The sequence below is a fragment of the Pongo pygmaeus genome, chromosome 1 (assembly GCF_028885625.2).
Source record: "Pongo pygmaeus isolate AG05252 chromosome 1, NHGRI_mPonPyg2-v2.0_pri, whole genome shotgun sequence".
Classification (NCBI taxonomy): Eukaryota; Metazoa; Chordata; class Mammalia; order Primates; family Hominidae; genus Pongo; species Pongo pygmaeus.
In genome coordinates this window covers 214,761,828-214,775,373 of record NC_072373.2, presented here as the reverse complement: position 1 = coordinate 214,775,373, position 13,546 = coordinate 214,761,828, and the positions used below count along the sequence as shown (strand labels likewise).

General features: G+C 42.6%; 1 protein-coding gene across 1 annotated transcript in view; it reads right to left on the bottom strand.

The window, feature by feature from the left end:
• The window catches only part of FBXO42 (F-box protein 42), a 107,875-nt gene that overhangs the window by 7,455 nt on the left and 86,874 nt on the right, over window positions 1-13,546 (bottom strand). The window contains exons 5-6 of the mRNA XM_054436448.2: window positions 2,268-2,421; window positions 1,374-1,484 (exon numbers count right to left, since the gene is read on the bottom strand). Of these exons, the coding sequence (XP_054292423.1) occupies window positions 1,374-1,484; window positions 2,268-2,421 (265 nt within the window). The remainder of the gene's footprint in view (window positions 1-1,373; window positions 1,485-2,267; window positions 2,422-13,546) is intronic.

Here is a 13,546-nt window from a genome sequence, read left to right as displayed (position 1 = left end):
AAACCACAAAGAAGAGAAAAAACGATTCAAAAGGCAGCTTCATCATTGTCCAGGAGTTAAAAGCTTTATCGATTCTGGCTACAAAAAGTAATTTCACAATGACTAATGAAAGCTGCAGTTTTATCAAGGACAGACTGGCATCTCTAACCCTCAAGGGACCAATGTGACGAGGACAGACTTCTGGATGGCAGTCTCTCTTTTATGGTCACTTAAGGTCATTGATTCACCCACAAAAACACAGGAATAATAGTTCCAACATCTGAAATCCTAAACTCTCTCATTGGGAGAGTAGCTCCTATAATCTCTCTCCATAACTGTTTTAAAATATGAAGATGGAAATGCCCTAAGGGAGGACAGGTGTGGGATAGTCTTGCTGCTGACAGCTCATCAACTTCCACTTCAGAGCACAGGGGGAATGACCACAACTGCTGCTACCGCTGAATCAGTGATACAGATGGAATGCTCTGGTTCCTGACTATGGCTTGAGCTGTCCAGTATGGCCAGAAGTAGACAGGACAGGAGGTAGGGACAATGACCTCACAGAAGTGTCACGCCTGACACAGTTTTCCTGCTCCTACCCAATCCACAACCCATCCCATTTGTTTTTTTCTTTTCTTTCCTTCTTTCTTTCTTTTCATGCCCTTTACATGTGGCTCAACCAACCTATCACATTTGGAGGGCCCACCATTTCCACTTGTCCTGTCAATCTCCCCCTCTTCTCCTCTAAAGCCCAAAAGGGCAAGAGCTGGGTAATAAAGTAGAATAAGTAAAAGCACTATGTTTCTCGAAAGTTGGCCTTCTGCAGGCACAGCACAGCAGGCAAGGTGGAGGTTCCATCAGAATTTGATCCTACTGAATAGAACCATGTGTCAAAGAGATTCTATGTTAACTATGATTTTATAGAGCAAATTTTTCAATTTATTGGTCTGTGATTAAGGGATTAAAGAACAGAATGCTAGGATGAGATAATTAGAGCCATGCTCAGGAATACTGACCCTAATCTACCTTTTTTTTTCTCTTAAGAGTCTCGATCTTTTGCCCAGGCTGGAATGCAATACGCGATCTTGGCTCACTGCAATCGCCACTTCCCAGGTTCAAGCGATTCTCCTTCCTTAGTCTCCCAAGTAACTGGTACTACAGGTGTGTGCCATCATGCCAGGCTAATTTTTGTATTTTTAGTAGAGATGGGGCTTCGCCATGTTCGCCATGCTGGTCACGAACTCCTGACCTCGGGTGATCCACCCACCTTGGCCTCCCAAAATGCTGGGATTACAGGTGTCAATTAGGCACCTGGTCCCTAATTCACTTTTAAACGTGTTATTCCCAGGAGTATTTACCTTCAGGCTCATATGGAGCAAACCAAATGTACTTACATTTGCCGGGATCCTAAAGAGCCACCAAAGACAATCATTTTATCATCTATCACACAGGAGGAGTGGCCAGCCATGGGAGGTGGCCCATGGGTTGTCACAATGCAGTTCCACCTAATGTAAAAAGACAGGAGGAAGCCAAGAAGTAAGCACCACACACTTTATGTAAAAATAGTAAGTAGGCATCCATTTAACATGATAATCCTATCACCTTCAGCAGAGATTTGTTGGGATAATAAGTAGAGGGTGGCATAATGTATTTATGCCTTTCCTACAAGTTTGCTTAAAGTTATCTTCTTTCAAGTTCTGAATATAAATGGTCTGGAGGGAGAGAGATGAGAAAATGATGACAAGAGACAAGATCATGGCTTCTTTGGCCTGGTTTGCTGACAGAGCACCACCTGCCACCTGCTACCTTTCCCTATGGTCCTGATCAGTAACAGCTAACAAGCGCCATGTACTAAGTATTCCATTACAAGAAACAGCAGTTGCTGTCATTAAGAAATATATGTTTGAAAAACAATTCAGAGTAAGTCTTGGAGACACAGTTAGGAGTAAGGAATCATCTGGATCTACAACACTCCTGAAGTGTTAGCAGCCAAAGCTGAAGGGCTCGCTGTTCTTCAACTGGCTCATTCATTTTTTTTGAAAGAGGAATAAATCTCTTCTATTTTTTCTCTTTAGAATAAGGGTTCTAAACGCAGGGTTCTAAGGAAGTCCTGTAAACTCTCTGAAATTGTTGGTAAAATCTGTGTATATGTACATTTTTCCCCTCCTGGGAAAAGAGTCCACAGCTTTCCATCTAATTCTCAAAGGGACTCTTGACACAAAAAACAAAGAATCCACTGATATAAGGCCTTTTCTTCCAGATTTAAAGAGTTTATCTTTGTGACTTACCAATTTTTAGAGGGTGAGTAAGTGTGTATTTCATCAAAGAATCTCTCTGGCTGGTGTAGGGGATAAGGGCTTGGCCGCGTCCAGCCACCAAACAGCACTAGCAAGTCCTTGTACACGACGAGAGTTGCTCCAGCTTTGGGGGAAGGATAGGACCCTAGGGAAAGTCAGTAACACCATGGTTAGCATTCAGGATCTCACAACAATCCGTAGTTAGGCTATCCATAGATGACCTTTCCCTGGAAGAGTAACAAAAGGGGAACTAATACTACAAAGTGTAGAGGAAAGGTGGAAAGAAAACTGGGTTTGAGTCTGAGAGAAAATCATCACTAATTCACACGTCTTTTATTATTAACAGAGAAATATGAGTTACAGGAAAGTTACTTAGCCTCTCTCATGTTTATAATTTGCTCACCTAAAATTAGGGATGAGAGTACCTATCTCATAAGGCTGTTTTGAGTATTAAATAGTATATTCAAAGCACCTAACATAATGCCTGGCACATAGAAAGTGCTTAACAAGTGAGCACCCCTTCCCATCCCTTTAACAAACTTAACAGAGGTCACAAAGAAAAGAAAGAATGTAGAGGACCAGGGAGAAGTATACATAGAGGCTGGATGTCTGGATGCAACTTAAAAATAACTCGTTACAAAACACAGGCAAGAAAAGGAGGCAGGATGCAGTTCTTATTTGTCCTGTGAGTCAAATTTTAACATAGGCCCCTAGCTATGGGCTTCACATAACCAGACAGCCTCAGCCTAGCACAAATGGGGCAGACTTTCAAGGATTGGTGTGAAGGAATTCCAAATGAAACCATGAGTCTTACACCAAACACCACCTAGACTGGAGCTCTGGGCTACACTGACCAAATTCTGAAAAAAACAAAGTTTGGCGCATGCTGGAAAACTTTAGAGTTAACAAATGTCTTACAGGAGCATAATTTTTCAAAATCTATTATCTTTGAAATAACAATTGCTATTTCTCCCCATCCCTTACTCTATATGTCACCTTTAGTTTCCTCAAGACCAAAGTAACTTGTCCCAATATCCAGGTGTCAGTAAATATCAGAATACTTTTTTTTTTTTTTCCTTTGGAGACGGAGTCTCGCTTTGCCACCCAGGCTGGAGTGCAATGATGCGATCTCGGCTCACTGCAACCTCCGCCTCCTGGGTTCAAGTGATTTTCCTGCCTTAGCCTCCTGAGTAGCTGGGATTACAGGCATCTGCTATCATGCCCAGCTAACTGTTGCATTTTTAGTTGAGACGGGGTTTCACCATGTTGGCCAGGCTGGTTTCAAACTCCTGACCTCAGGTGATCTACCCGCCTTGGCCTCCCAAAGTGCTGGGATTACAGGTGTGAGCCACCATGCCTGGCCGAGAATACTTTTTTTTAAAAAACCCTTTTTTTTTTTTTTTTTTCTTTTTGGTTAAAGCTGCAGGACTCATTTTTCAAAGGATATCTTAAGCAGAAGAAATCCCAACACTACATTAACCTGACAGCAGTTGAGATGCTCCAATCTAGGTGGAGAGCTTTGCTTCCTCTTTCAGTAGCACGTTACGGGAACACTGTTTGAAAAGCCCTGCTCAGATCGCTTTAATGGTGTCACTTACAAAGTCTCAAGGTTGAGAAGGTAGAGCAGAGGACTGTCTTTCTTGTGATCTCACTTAGGGGAACAATACGATTTACTGAGAAGGCATCAGTCCTGAAGAGTACAGGGTGAGCATCTAAGAACACCATGTGGCATCAGCTATTTTTCATTTCTTTTTCCTTTTTTTTTTGAGACAGGGTCTTGCTGTTGCTCAGGCTGGCGTGCAGTGGCACAATTACGGCTCACTGCAGCCTCGACTTCCTGGGCTCAAGGGATCCTCCCACTTTAACCTCCCAAATAGCTAGGAATACAGGCAAGCACCACCACGCCCAACTAATTTTTAAATTTTTTGTAGTGATGGGGTCTCCCTGCATTGCCCAGGCTGGTCTCAAACTCATGGGTTCAAGCAATCCTGCCGCCTTGGCCTTTCAAAGTGTTAGGATTACAGGTGTGAGCCACTGTGCCTGTCCGTGTCCAACTATTTTGAATACGTTCCTAAATAAAACCAACACTAATCCAGACCACAGGAACTGACTGTAGAAATGAGTCTTTATTTATTTATTAATCTTGAGACAGGGTCTAGCTTTGTCACCCAGGCTAGAGTGCAGTGATGCAATCATGGCTCACTGCAGCCTCGACTTCCTCAGGCTGAAGCAATCCTCTTGCCTCAGCCTCTCGAGTAGCAGAGATTACAGGCATGTAATACCATATCCAGCTAATTTTTAAAACTTTTTTGTTGTGATCAGGTCTTGCTATGTTGCTCAGGCTGGCCACGAACTCCTGGCCTCAAGCGATCCTCCCACCTCAGCCTCCCAAAGTGCTGGGATTATAGGCATTACCCACCTCACCCAGCCAGAAATCTTCTCTAGGAAGAGTTATCACATCAATCTGAAAGTGCTGAGGTATTCTCTACCCTCAAATCCCACAAAGAATAGTGACTAAGGAGGCTGTTGTCTTTCATATAGCCTTACTGTTCCTGGTCAAAAACGTTTACCTCCCCAAGGGGATCTATCTCCTAGCCCAATTAGAAAGCCTAAGTAATATAATGGTCTAGTTAAAACACAACTATTGCTCTAAAATAATTTAATTTGTTGAAATACCAGACAAAGCTTCCAAGTTCTTGCCTCTAACTTGGAAATCATCAGTACTATGAAACAGTTAGAAAAAAGAAAAAACAAATAAACACATCACAGGCTTCAGCAAAGTAGTAATGTAAACTCTCTAGACTAGAATGTGGATTTGGATTTGAGATACTGGGCTTAAAGAAATTATAAATGCAGTATAAGAATATATACCTCTTGCCAGGCACAGTGGCTCACACCTGTGATCCTGGCACTTTGGGAGGCCAAGGCAGGCAGATCACTTAAGGTCAGGAGTTTGAGACCAGTCTGGCCAACATGGTGAGATCCTGTCTCTACTAAAAATATTAAAAAATTAGCCAGGCATGGTAGCCCACGCCTGTAATTCCAGCTACTCAGGAGGCTGAGGCACAAGAATTGCTTGGAACTAGGAGGCGGAGGTTGCAGTGAGCTGAGATTGAGCCACTGCACTCTGGCCTGGGTGAAAGAGCAAGACTCTGTCTCCAAAAAAAAAAAAAAAAGAAAGAATATACACCTTTTAAGGTGGGACATATTCATAGAATTTTTTAAAGTATTCATAAAATATAGCATAAAACATAATGAAACTAGAGGAAAGACTACACTTTAGATCTGTACTGCCCAACAAAGTCACCATTGGCCACATGTTGCCCGTGGTTATCAAACTGAAGAGCACAGATGTAGGACATTTCTATCATTGCAGAAAGTTCTATTGAATAGCAGTATTTTAGAAAAAGGTTTTAACTTTGTCAACAGTGTGCCTATGTTTGGGGATTATGGGAAAGTAGCAGGGATAGATGAATAACTTAACTCCAAGAGAAATGACAATTATTGTTACTATAACTCTTACTACTGCTACTGATGGTAATGACTAATATTTATTGAGCATCTACATCTATTATGTACTATGCAGCTTTTTTTTTGAGACAGAATCTCGCTCTGTCACCCAGGCTGGAGTGTAATGGCACGATCTCGGCTCACTGCAACCTCTGCCTCCCAGGTTCAAACGATTCTCCTGTCTCAGCCTCCCAAGTAGCTGGGATTACAGGTGCATACTGCCACGCCCGGCTAATTTTTTGTATTTTAGTAGAGACGGGGTTTCACCGTGTTGCCCAGGCTGGTCTCAAACTCCTCAGCTCAGGCAATCCACTAGCCTCGGCCTCCCAAAGTGCTAGGATTACAGGTGTGAGCCACCGCGCCTGGCCCAATTACTATGCAGCTTTTTAAGTGCTTTGCATGTATTAATTAATTTAATCCTTCTAAAATTCCAAGTTTTACTCCTATTTTACAGATAAGAAACCTGAGGGCACAACTCTTTAAATAACTTGTCCAAGGTCATAGAACCAATAAGTGAAGAGCCAAGATTCTAATCCATTTATTCTGGATTTTAATTTTTAATTTTATTTTTTTGAGACGAGGTCTCACTCTGGCACCTAGGCTGGAGTGCAGTGGTGTGACTGATCATGGCTCACTGCACTTCTGACCTCCTGGGTGCAAGGGATCTTTCTACCTCAGCCTCCTAAGCAGCTAAGACTATAGTCACAGGCCACTACATCCAGCTAATTTTTTTTTTTTTTTTTTTTGGTAGAGATGGGGGTTTCTCTATGTTGCACAGACTAGTCTTAAACTCCTGGCCTCAAGTGATTCTCCCACCTCTGCCACCTCCCAAAGTGCTGGAATTACAGGCATGAGCCACCTCACCTTAAAAGAATGAGCTTTAAAGTCGGAATATATCATGCTGCACTTCATGCATACAGATACATTCCTTCTGAATAGTTGCCACAAACAAGTCTGATGCCTTAAAAGGTCTAGTGTTTCGAAGCAGAAGAAGTTCTTTCTTAAATCTTAATCCGGTAAAGCCAAAGATCTAGTCAGAGAGAAGTAAATTAAACAGAAGGCTATTCTTAGAACCTCTTTTTCTCTACAAGGCTCTGGGACACACTCTACCTCTAATATAGGACCATTTACTTATTCTCTGAACTCTCCAGGGAAAGGTAAGCTGAGGCCAGTGATAATGATAAATCAGTATAAGAGATCCTCTAGGATTATCTTAGGTAAGGGCTTTCCAAAACGACGCCTCAGATATCTTGACCTTTTAGAAAGGCAAAATCTTTCCCTCTACTTTTTATCCCACGAAGTAGGAGAACTCCTCCATCTAGAATTTATCTCATCTCCACGGCCTGTTTTATGTCACAAAGAATAGGAGCATCTTAAATACCTCAACTTAATTTCAGCATCTTAATTATCTCAACTAAGTAGGGGAAAGTTAAATCAATTGTATACCCCCACCTAAATTTGTGGGTGAACTGGAAAAAAACTTACCATACAAGAACAAATGATGGGGCAGAGATCAACATACAGCTTTTATACAGTGAGTTCAGCAACCAGAAGTCAAGGACACAGGTATATCAATTTTTTTTTTTTTTGAGATGCGTCTCACTCTGTTGCCCAGGCTGGAGTGCAGTGGCGCGATCTCGGCTCACTACAAGCTCCGCCTCCCAGGTTCAAGGGATTCTCCTGCCTCAGCCTCCCGAGTAGCTGGGACTACAGGCACCCCCCACCATGCTCAAGCTAATTTTTGTTGTTGTTGTATTTTTAGTAGAGGCAGGGTTTCACCGTGTTAGCCAGGATGGTCTTGATCTCCTGACCTCGTGATCCACCCGCCTTCGCCTCCCAAATGCTGGGATTACAGGCATGAGCCACCGTGCCTGGCCCAGGCATATCAAATTTTATGTGACCCTGAGTGCCCACATAATATTTGGCATATTTATTGCAAATTGGATCCTTTTAAATTATTGCTACTTTAAGAATTGATATTGTGAAGCCTTTATAAGGAACTCCTACTTCCATTATTTCTAAAAATCTACATATTTCATACATATGTGTGTGTGTATATGTATATATATTTTGAGATGGGGTCTTGCTATGCTGCCCAGTCTGGTCTTTAACTCCTGAGTTCAAGCAATCCTCTTGCCTCAGCCTCCCGAGTAGCTGGGACTACAGGAGTATACCAAAATGCCTGGCTCATATTTCATACTTTGAATTTGTTTAAAGCAGATGGTCCTTAATTCCCTCTCGATGATCTTAAAGCAAAATCTATAAATCAAATGAATTTATGGTGAGATCAGGTGGGGTGTGGTGGCTCAAGCCTGTAATCCTAGCACTTTGGGAGGTCAAGGCGGGTGGATGACTTGAGGCCAGGCGTTTGAAACCAGCCTGGGCAACATGGCAAAACCATGTCTCTACTAAAAATACAAAAATTAGCCAGGTGTGGTGGCGTGTGCCTGTGGTCCCAGGTTCAAGAATTGCTTGAACCTGGGAGGTGGAGGTTGCAGTGAGCCCAGACCGTGCACCAGTACACATGGTGAGGTCAGAGATGATGGGGATCCATGAATTTTGGCAATTTCTTTTTCTTTTTGAGACAGGGTCTCACTCCGGTTGTCCAGGCTAGAGTCTGGAGTGCAGTGGCGTGATCGATCTCAGCTCACTGCAACTCCGACTTCTCGAGCTCAGGTGATTCTCACACCTCAGCCTCCCAAGTGGCTGGGACTACAGGCACGTGCCACCACGGCAGGCTAGTTTTTTGTAATTTTAGTAGAGACAGCATTTCACCATGTTGTGTAGGCTCGTCTCAAACTCCTGGACTCAAGCAATCTGCCTGCCTCGGCCTCCCAAAGTGCTAGGATTACAGGCGTGAACCACAACTTTGGTAATTTCTATATCAAAGAACAGCATTCTCTTTAGCCAAAGTGGAGTTCTGGAAAACAAACAATAAGTCTCTACTTGAATTTCAAGAAAAACATGAAAAGCCATATTCAAATTACATAACTTTATTCATTTTTTTTTAAGTTCCAGGAAAAGCAAGCCATTTAAAGAGTGCCTAAGCCAGGCACGGTGGCTCACGCCTGTAATCCCAGCACTTTGGGGGGCCGAGGCGGGCAGATCACAAGGTCAGGAGATCGAGACCATCCTGGCTAACATGGTGAAAAATACAAAAAATTAGCTTGGGTGTGGTGGTGGGTGCCTTGTAGTCCCAGCTACTCGGGAGGCTGAGGCAGGAGAATGGTGTGAACCCGGGAGGCAGAGCTTGCATTGAGCCAAGATCACACCACTGCACTCCAGCCTGGGTGGCAGAGCGAGACTCCGTCTCCAAAAAAAAAAAAAAGAGTACCTATAAACTTTCTTTAAAAACACACGGCCGGCCAGGTGTGGTGGCTCACACCTATCTAGCACTTTGGGAGGCCAAGACGGGTGGATCACCTAAGGTCAGGAGTTCCAGACCAGCCTGACCAACATGGTGAAGCCCCGTCTCTACTGAAAATACAAAAAATTAGCCGGGCATGGTGGTGCACACCTGTAATCCCAGCTTCTTGGGAGGCTGAGGCAGGAGAAACGCTTGAACCTGCGAGGCAGAGGTTGCAGTGAGCCAAGATTGCACCGTTGCACTCCAGCCTGGGCAACAAGAGCGAAACTCCATCTCAAAGAAAAAACAAAAAATACGAAAAACAAACAAACAAACAAAAAAGCCCACGGCCATACATTATTAACAATAACTTTTTTTTTTTTTTTAGAGGCAGAGTTTTGCTCTTTTCACCTAGGCTGGAGTGCAATGGCACGATCTCGGCTCACTGCAACTTCCACCTCCCAGGTTCAAGCGATTCTCCTGGCTCAGCCTCCCAAGTAGCTGGGATTAGAGGTGTGTGCCACCACACTTGGCTAATTTTTGTATTATTAGTAGAGACGAGGTTTCACCATGTTGGCCAGGCTGGTCTCGAACTCCTGGCCTCAGGTGATCCACCTGCCTCGGCCTCCCAAAGTGCAGGGATTACAGGCATGAGCCACCGCGCCAGGCCAACAATAAGTTTTATATGGAGTAGTCGTAGATACAATGTCAAGTCCTGACTTTGAAGAACTGCCCCTATGTGCATGTAATTCATTCCAAACAGCAGCTACAGTTATAGCACATAGGTTTAATACATTTTTATTAAAACACATATCTGCCACGCTAGCACCGGAGTAACTGGAAATCTTGAACAACATGGAGTACGCTCGGAATAGCTGACATTCGATAGTTAAAAAGGCACATAATCACTATGGTGACATATGATGAAATAAATACTTCTCCTGCAAGAACACTTATAAAATGAAGGTTTTATACTCATTAGGACATTTCTTGGCCTGCCTTCAAAATAATGAAGCCACTGGGCTTCTAAATTCAGTCTAAGTGCCATTACTGCACAAAAGTGAAGAAAGGAAGGGTGTCGTTCCCATTGAGTTCCCATCAAGCACGACAGGACCAAATGTGCCCACATCAAGCGTAGAAGAACATGTTACTTGAGCCTCTTCCCCTAGAGCCAGGAGTCATCCTCATGGGCTTCATTCCCCAAACACATCAAAGGCCTCCTAAATCACACAGCAGATATGATCAATGGAACAAATTTCAAAACAAGACATGAGCCCAAAAGGCAGCTGTGGCAAACTGGATAATCAGATAGACACCCTATAGGACAGAACTAACATTCCCTAAAACTGCTAATCGGTTCAGCTGTTTCCCAAGGTTCCTATGAAATCAGAAGAAAATTTCACATGTGAAAGTGGCAGAATTACACGGCATTCTTGTTTACCTTTGCAAAGAAGCTGGTTAAACAGTAAAGCAGTTCCAAATCCTAGTTTGATTTCTATGCCACTTTCCCACAATTGTAGTTTCTATTTACACAGAACCCAGGACTAAATAGAGCAGCTCAACTATTTGATAACAAGATAAAACAATCACCTGTTTTAACTGGGGAAGCCTGTATTTTATGCATGATTTAAAAATGTATGCATATATTTTTTGAGACGGAGTTTTGCTCTTGTTGCCCAGGCTGGAGTGAAATGGCGTGATCTCGGCTCACCGCAGCCTCTGCCTCCCGGTTTCAATGGATTCTCCTGCCTCAGCCTCCCGAGTAGCTGGAATTACAGGCATGCACCACCAAGTGGCTAATTTCGTATTTTTAGTAAAGACGGAGTTTCTCCATGTTGGTCAGGCTGGTCTCGAACTCCCAACCTCAGGTGATCCGCCTGTCTTGGCCCCCTTAAGTGCTGGGATTACAGGCATGAGCTACTGTGCCTGGCCTAAAAAATATTTTTATATCTCCATGCTATTATCATTTTTTAGTATTAGTTTATTGTTAAGGTGTTATAAATAATACTGTTTGATGGCCTATTATGTGCTAACTACTGAGTGCTACAAATTTTGTATTTATTATCTAATTTAATCATTATAACCTTAAAATGCAAGTATTATTACTAGCCTCATTTTACAGATGAATAATGGTAGTTGAAGCTAATGCATAATGCTTACACTGAGCCAGGTACTGTTCTAGATGCCTCCTGAAAACTAAAAAAGAAAAAAAAAAAAAAAAAGGCAAATTCCATGTTCCGAGTAATCAAGAAATCCAACCTAAAGGGTTATTTAATGAAAGAAGAGTTCATCCCTTGTCCCTGGAAGTTTAGGTTCAGATGAGTCCCTATTTAAAAAAAAAAAAGACACTTCAAGGCTTCCTAAAGGAGCTCTATATGGCTCACAAAGCCTTTTGGTCCCTGATCTGCATACTACACTGTTGGCTCTGAGTACAGGTGTCTTAGGCAATAATAAGCCAAATGTCACAAGACGAGAAGCAGGTATAAAATCCTACCATTTTCTCAATATCACTTACATTCTCAACAAATAGAACTGTTACTCTAGTCTTACACACTTCAGACTTTTGGGGGAGAAACTGACTTACTTATTTTTATTTCTTTAAGAAAATGAAAGTGCTTTAAAACACTTTCAAATAAAATAAACAAGATAGAACTTTTAAAAGAAAAAGTCAGAACCCTTTCTACCCCATGGAAAATGGCTATTTTCATTGCTGTTTTCAAAGTATAGTTTTTTTAAAAAAATAGAAACATGTCTTTCATACATATATAGAGTAAACATGTGTTAGGATATATTTAACTTATTAATAAGGGAGCAAGCAGGAAGTAATGCTAATTCAAAGGAGAATTTGAGGAAAAGAGCCATGCTAAAATAAGTTTGCTAACAGCCAGGCACAGTTGCATGCACCTGTAGTCCCCAGCTACTCTGGAGACTGAGGCGGGAGGATGGCTTGAGGCCAGGAGTTCCAGACCAGCTTGGGCAACACAGTAAGATCCTGTCTCTACAAAATATTTAAAAATTAGCTAGGCGTGATGGTATGTGCCTGTGGTCATATTTGGGAGGCTGGGAATGGAGGATCACTGGAGCCCAGGAGTTGCAGTCTAGCCTAGGCAATATACAGCAAACCCCCCCATTTCTTAAAGAAGTTTGCTAAGTTAAGGACAAAACTAGTTAACATCCATGGGACAGTAAAACTGTAACCTTTGGGTTAATCTTTCCTATTTGACAGAAATGATCTGTATCTTTTACAGGCAAAAATCTACAATTAACATGTAACTTCACAAAGCCTAAGACCTAACTAATAATAAATAGTAAGTTAAAAAAAGGTACATTGCTCTAGGGTAGTTCTCAAACTAGCTGTATCAGAAGCAGCTGGAGGACTTGTTAAAACAGATTGCTGGGTCTCACCTCTGAGTTTCCTATTTAGTAGGTCTTGGGTGGGGCCTGAGAAGTGGCATTTCTAACAAGTTCTTAAGTGATGCTGATGGTTTGGGGAGTAGACTTTGAGAACCATGTTCTAGAGAGTTTAATAATCCTTGGGTGAGCCTGTTAGATGATGCTCCAATAGGACAATGAAAGGGTATCTAGTCATCCTTCTGCCTTATTTCCAAGTTCTGGATTTTTCTTAACACTGAACCTCTCCAGACTTATTTTCTGTGCATATACTCTGTGTATGAATATAAAGAACCCGGCTGGGTGCAGTTGCTCACGCCTGTAATCCCGGCACTTTGGGAGGCTGAGCCAGGCAGATCACCTGAGGTCGGGAGTTCGAGACCAGCTTGACCAACATGGAGAAACCCCGTCTCTACTAAAAATACAAAATTAGCCGGGCACATGCCTGTAATCCCAGCTACTCGGGAGGCTGGGGCAGGAGAATTGCTTGAACCCGGGAGGTGGAGGTTGTGGTGGGCCGAGATCGTGCCATTGCACTCCAGCCTGGGCAACAAGAGCAAAACTCTGTCTCAAAAAAAGAAAATAAATAAAAATAAATAAATAAATAAATAATTTATAGTTACCTGCCAAAAGGAACAGTAAAGAATAATGGGATGAATAAAGTATGAGGTTCAGGTCTTAAGGAGAATTTGAGGAAAAGAGGCATGCTAAAATAAGTTTGCTAACAGCCAGGCAGAGTGGCATGCATCTGTAGTCCCCAGCTACTCAGGAGACTGAGGAAGGAGGATGGCTTAACCTCCTGCCTTAAGATAGGTTAAGTCTCCCTATCTTAACCACTCTGTGCAGACTCGCTTTCTCAGGGTGGGTCCAATATAAAGCATTCACTTGCAACTCCAGCTCCACAGGTAGTATACCAGTCCTTCACACACAAAACTTGCCTTGAGGGCAAAGTAATGCCAGATAGACCAGTTAACTAAAACCCTACCCCACAGATGCTGTTTTTTGTTTTGTTTTGTGGTAGTGA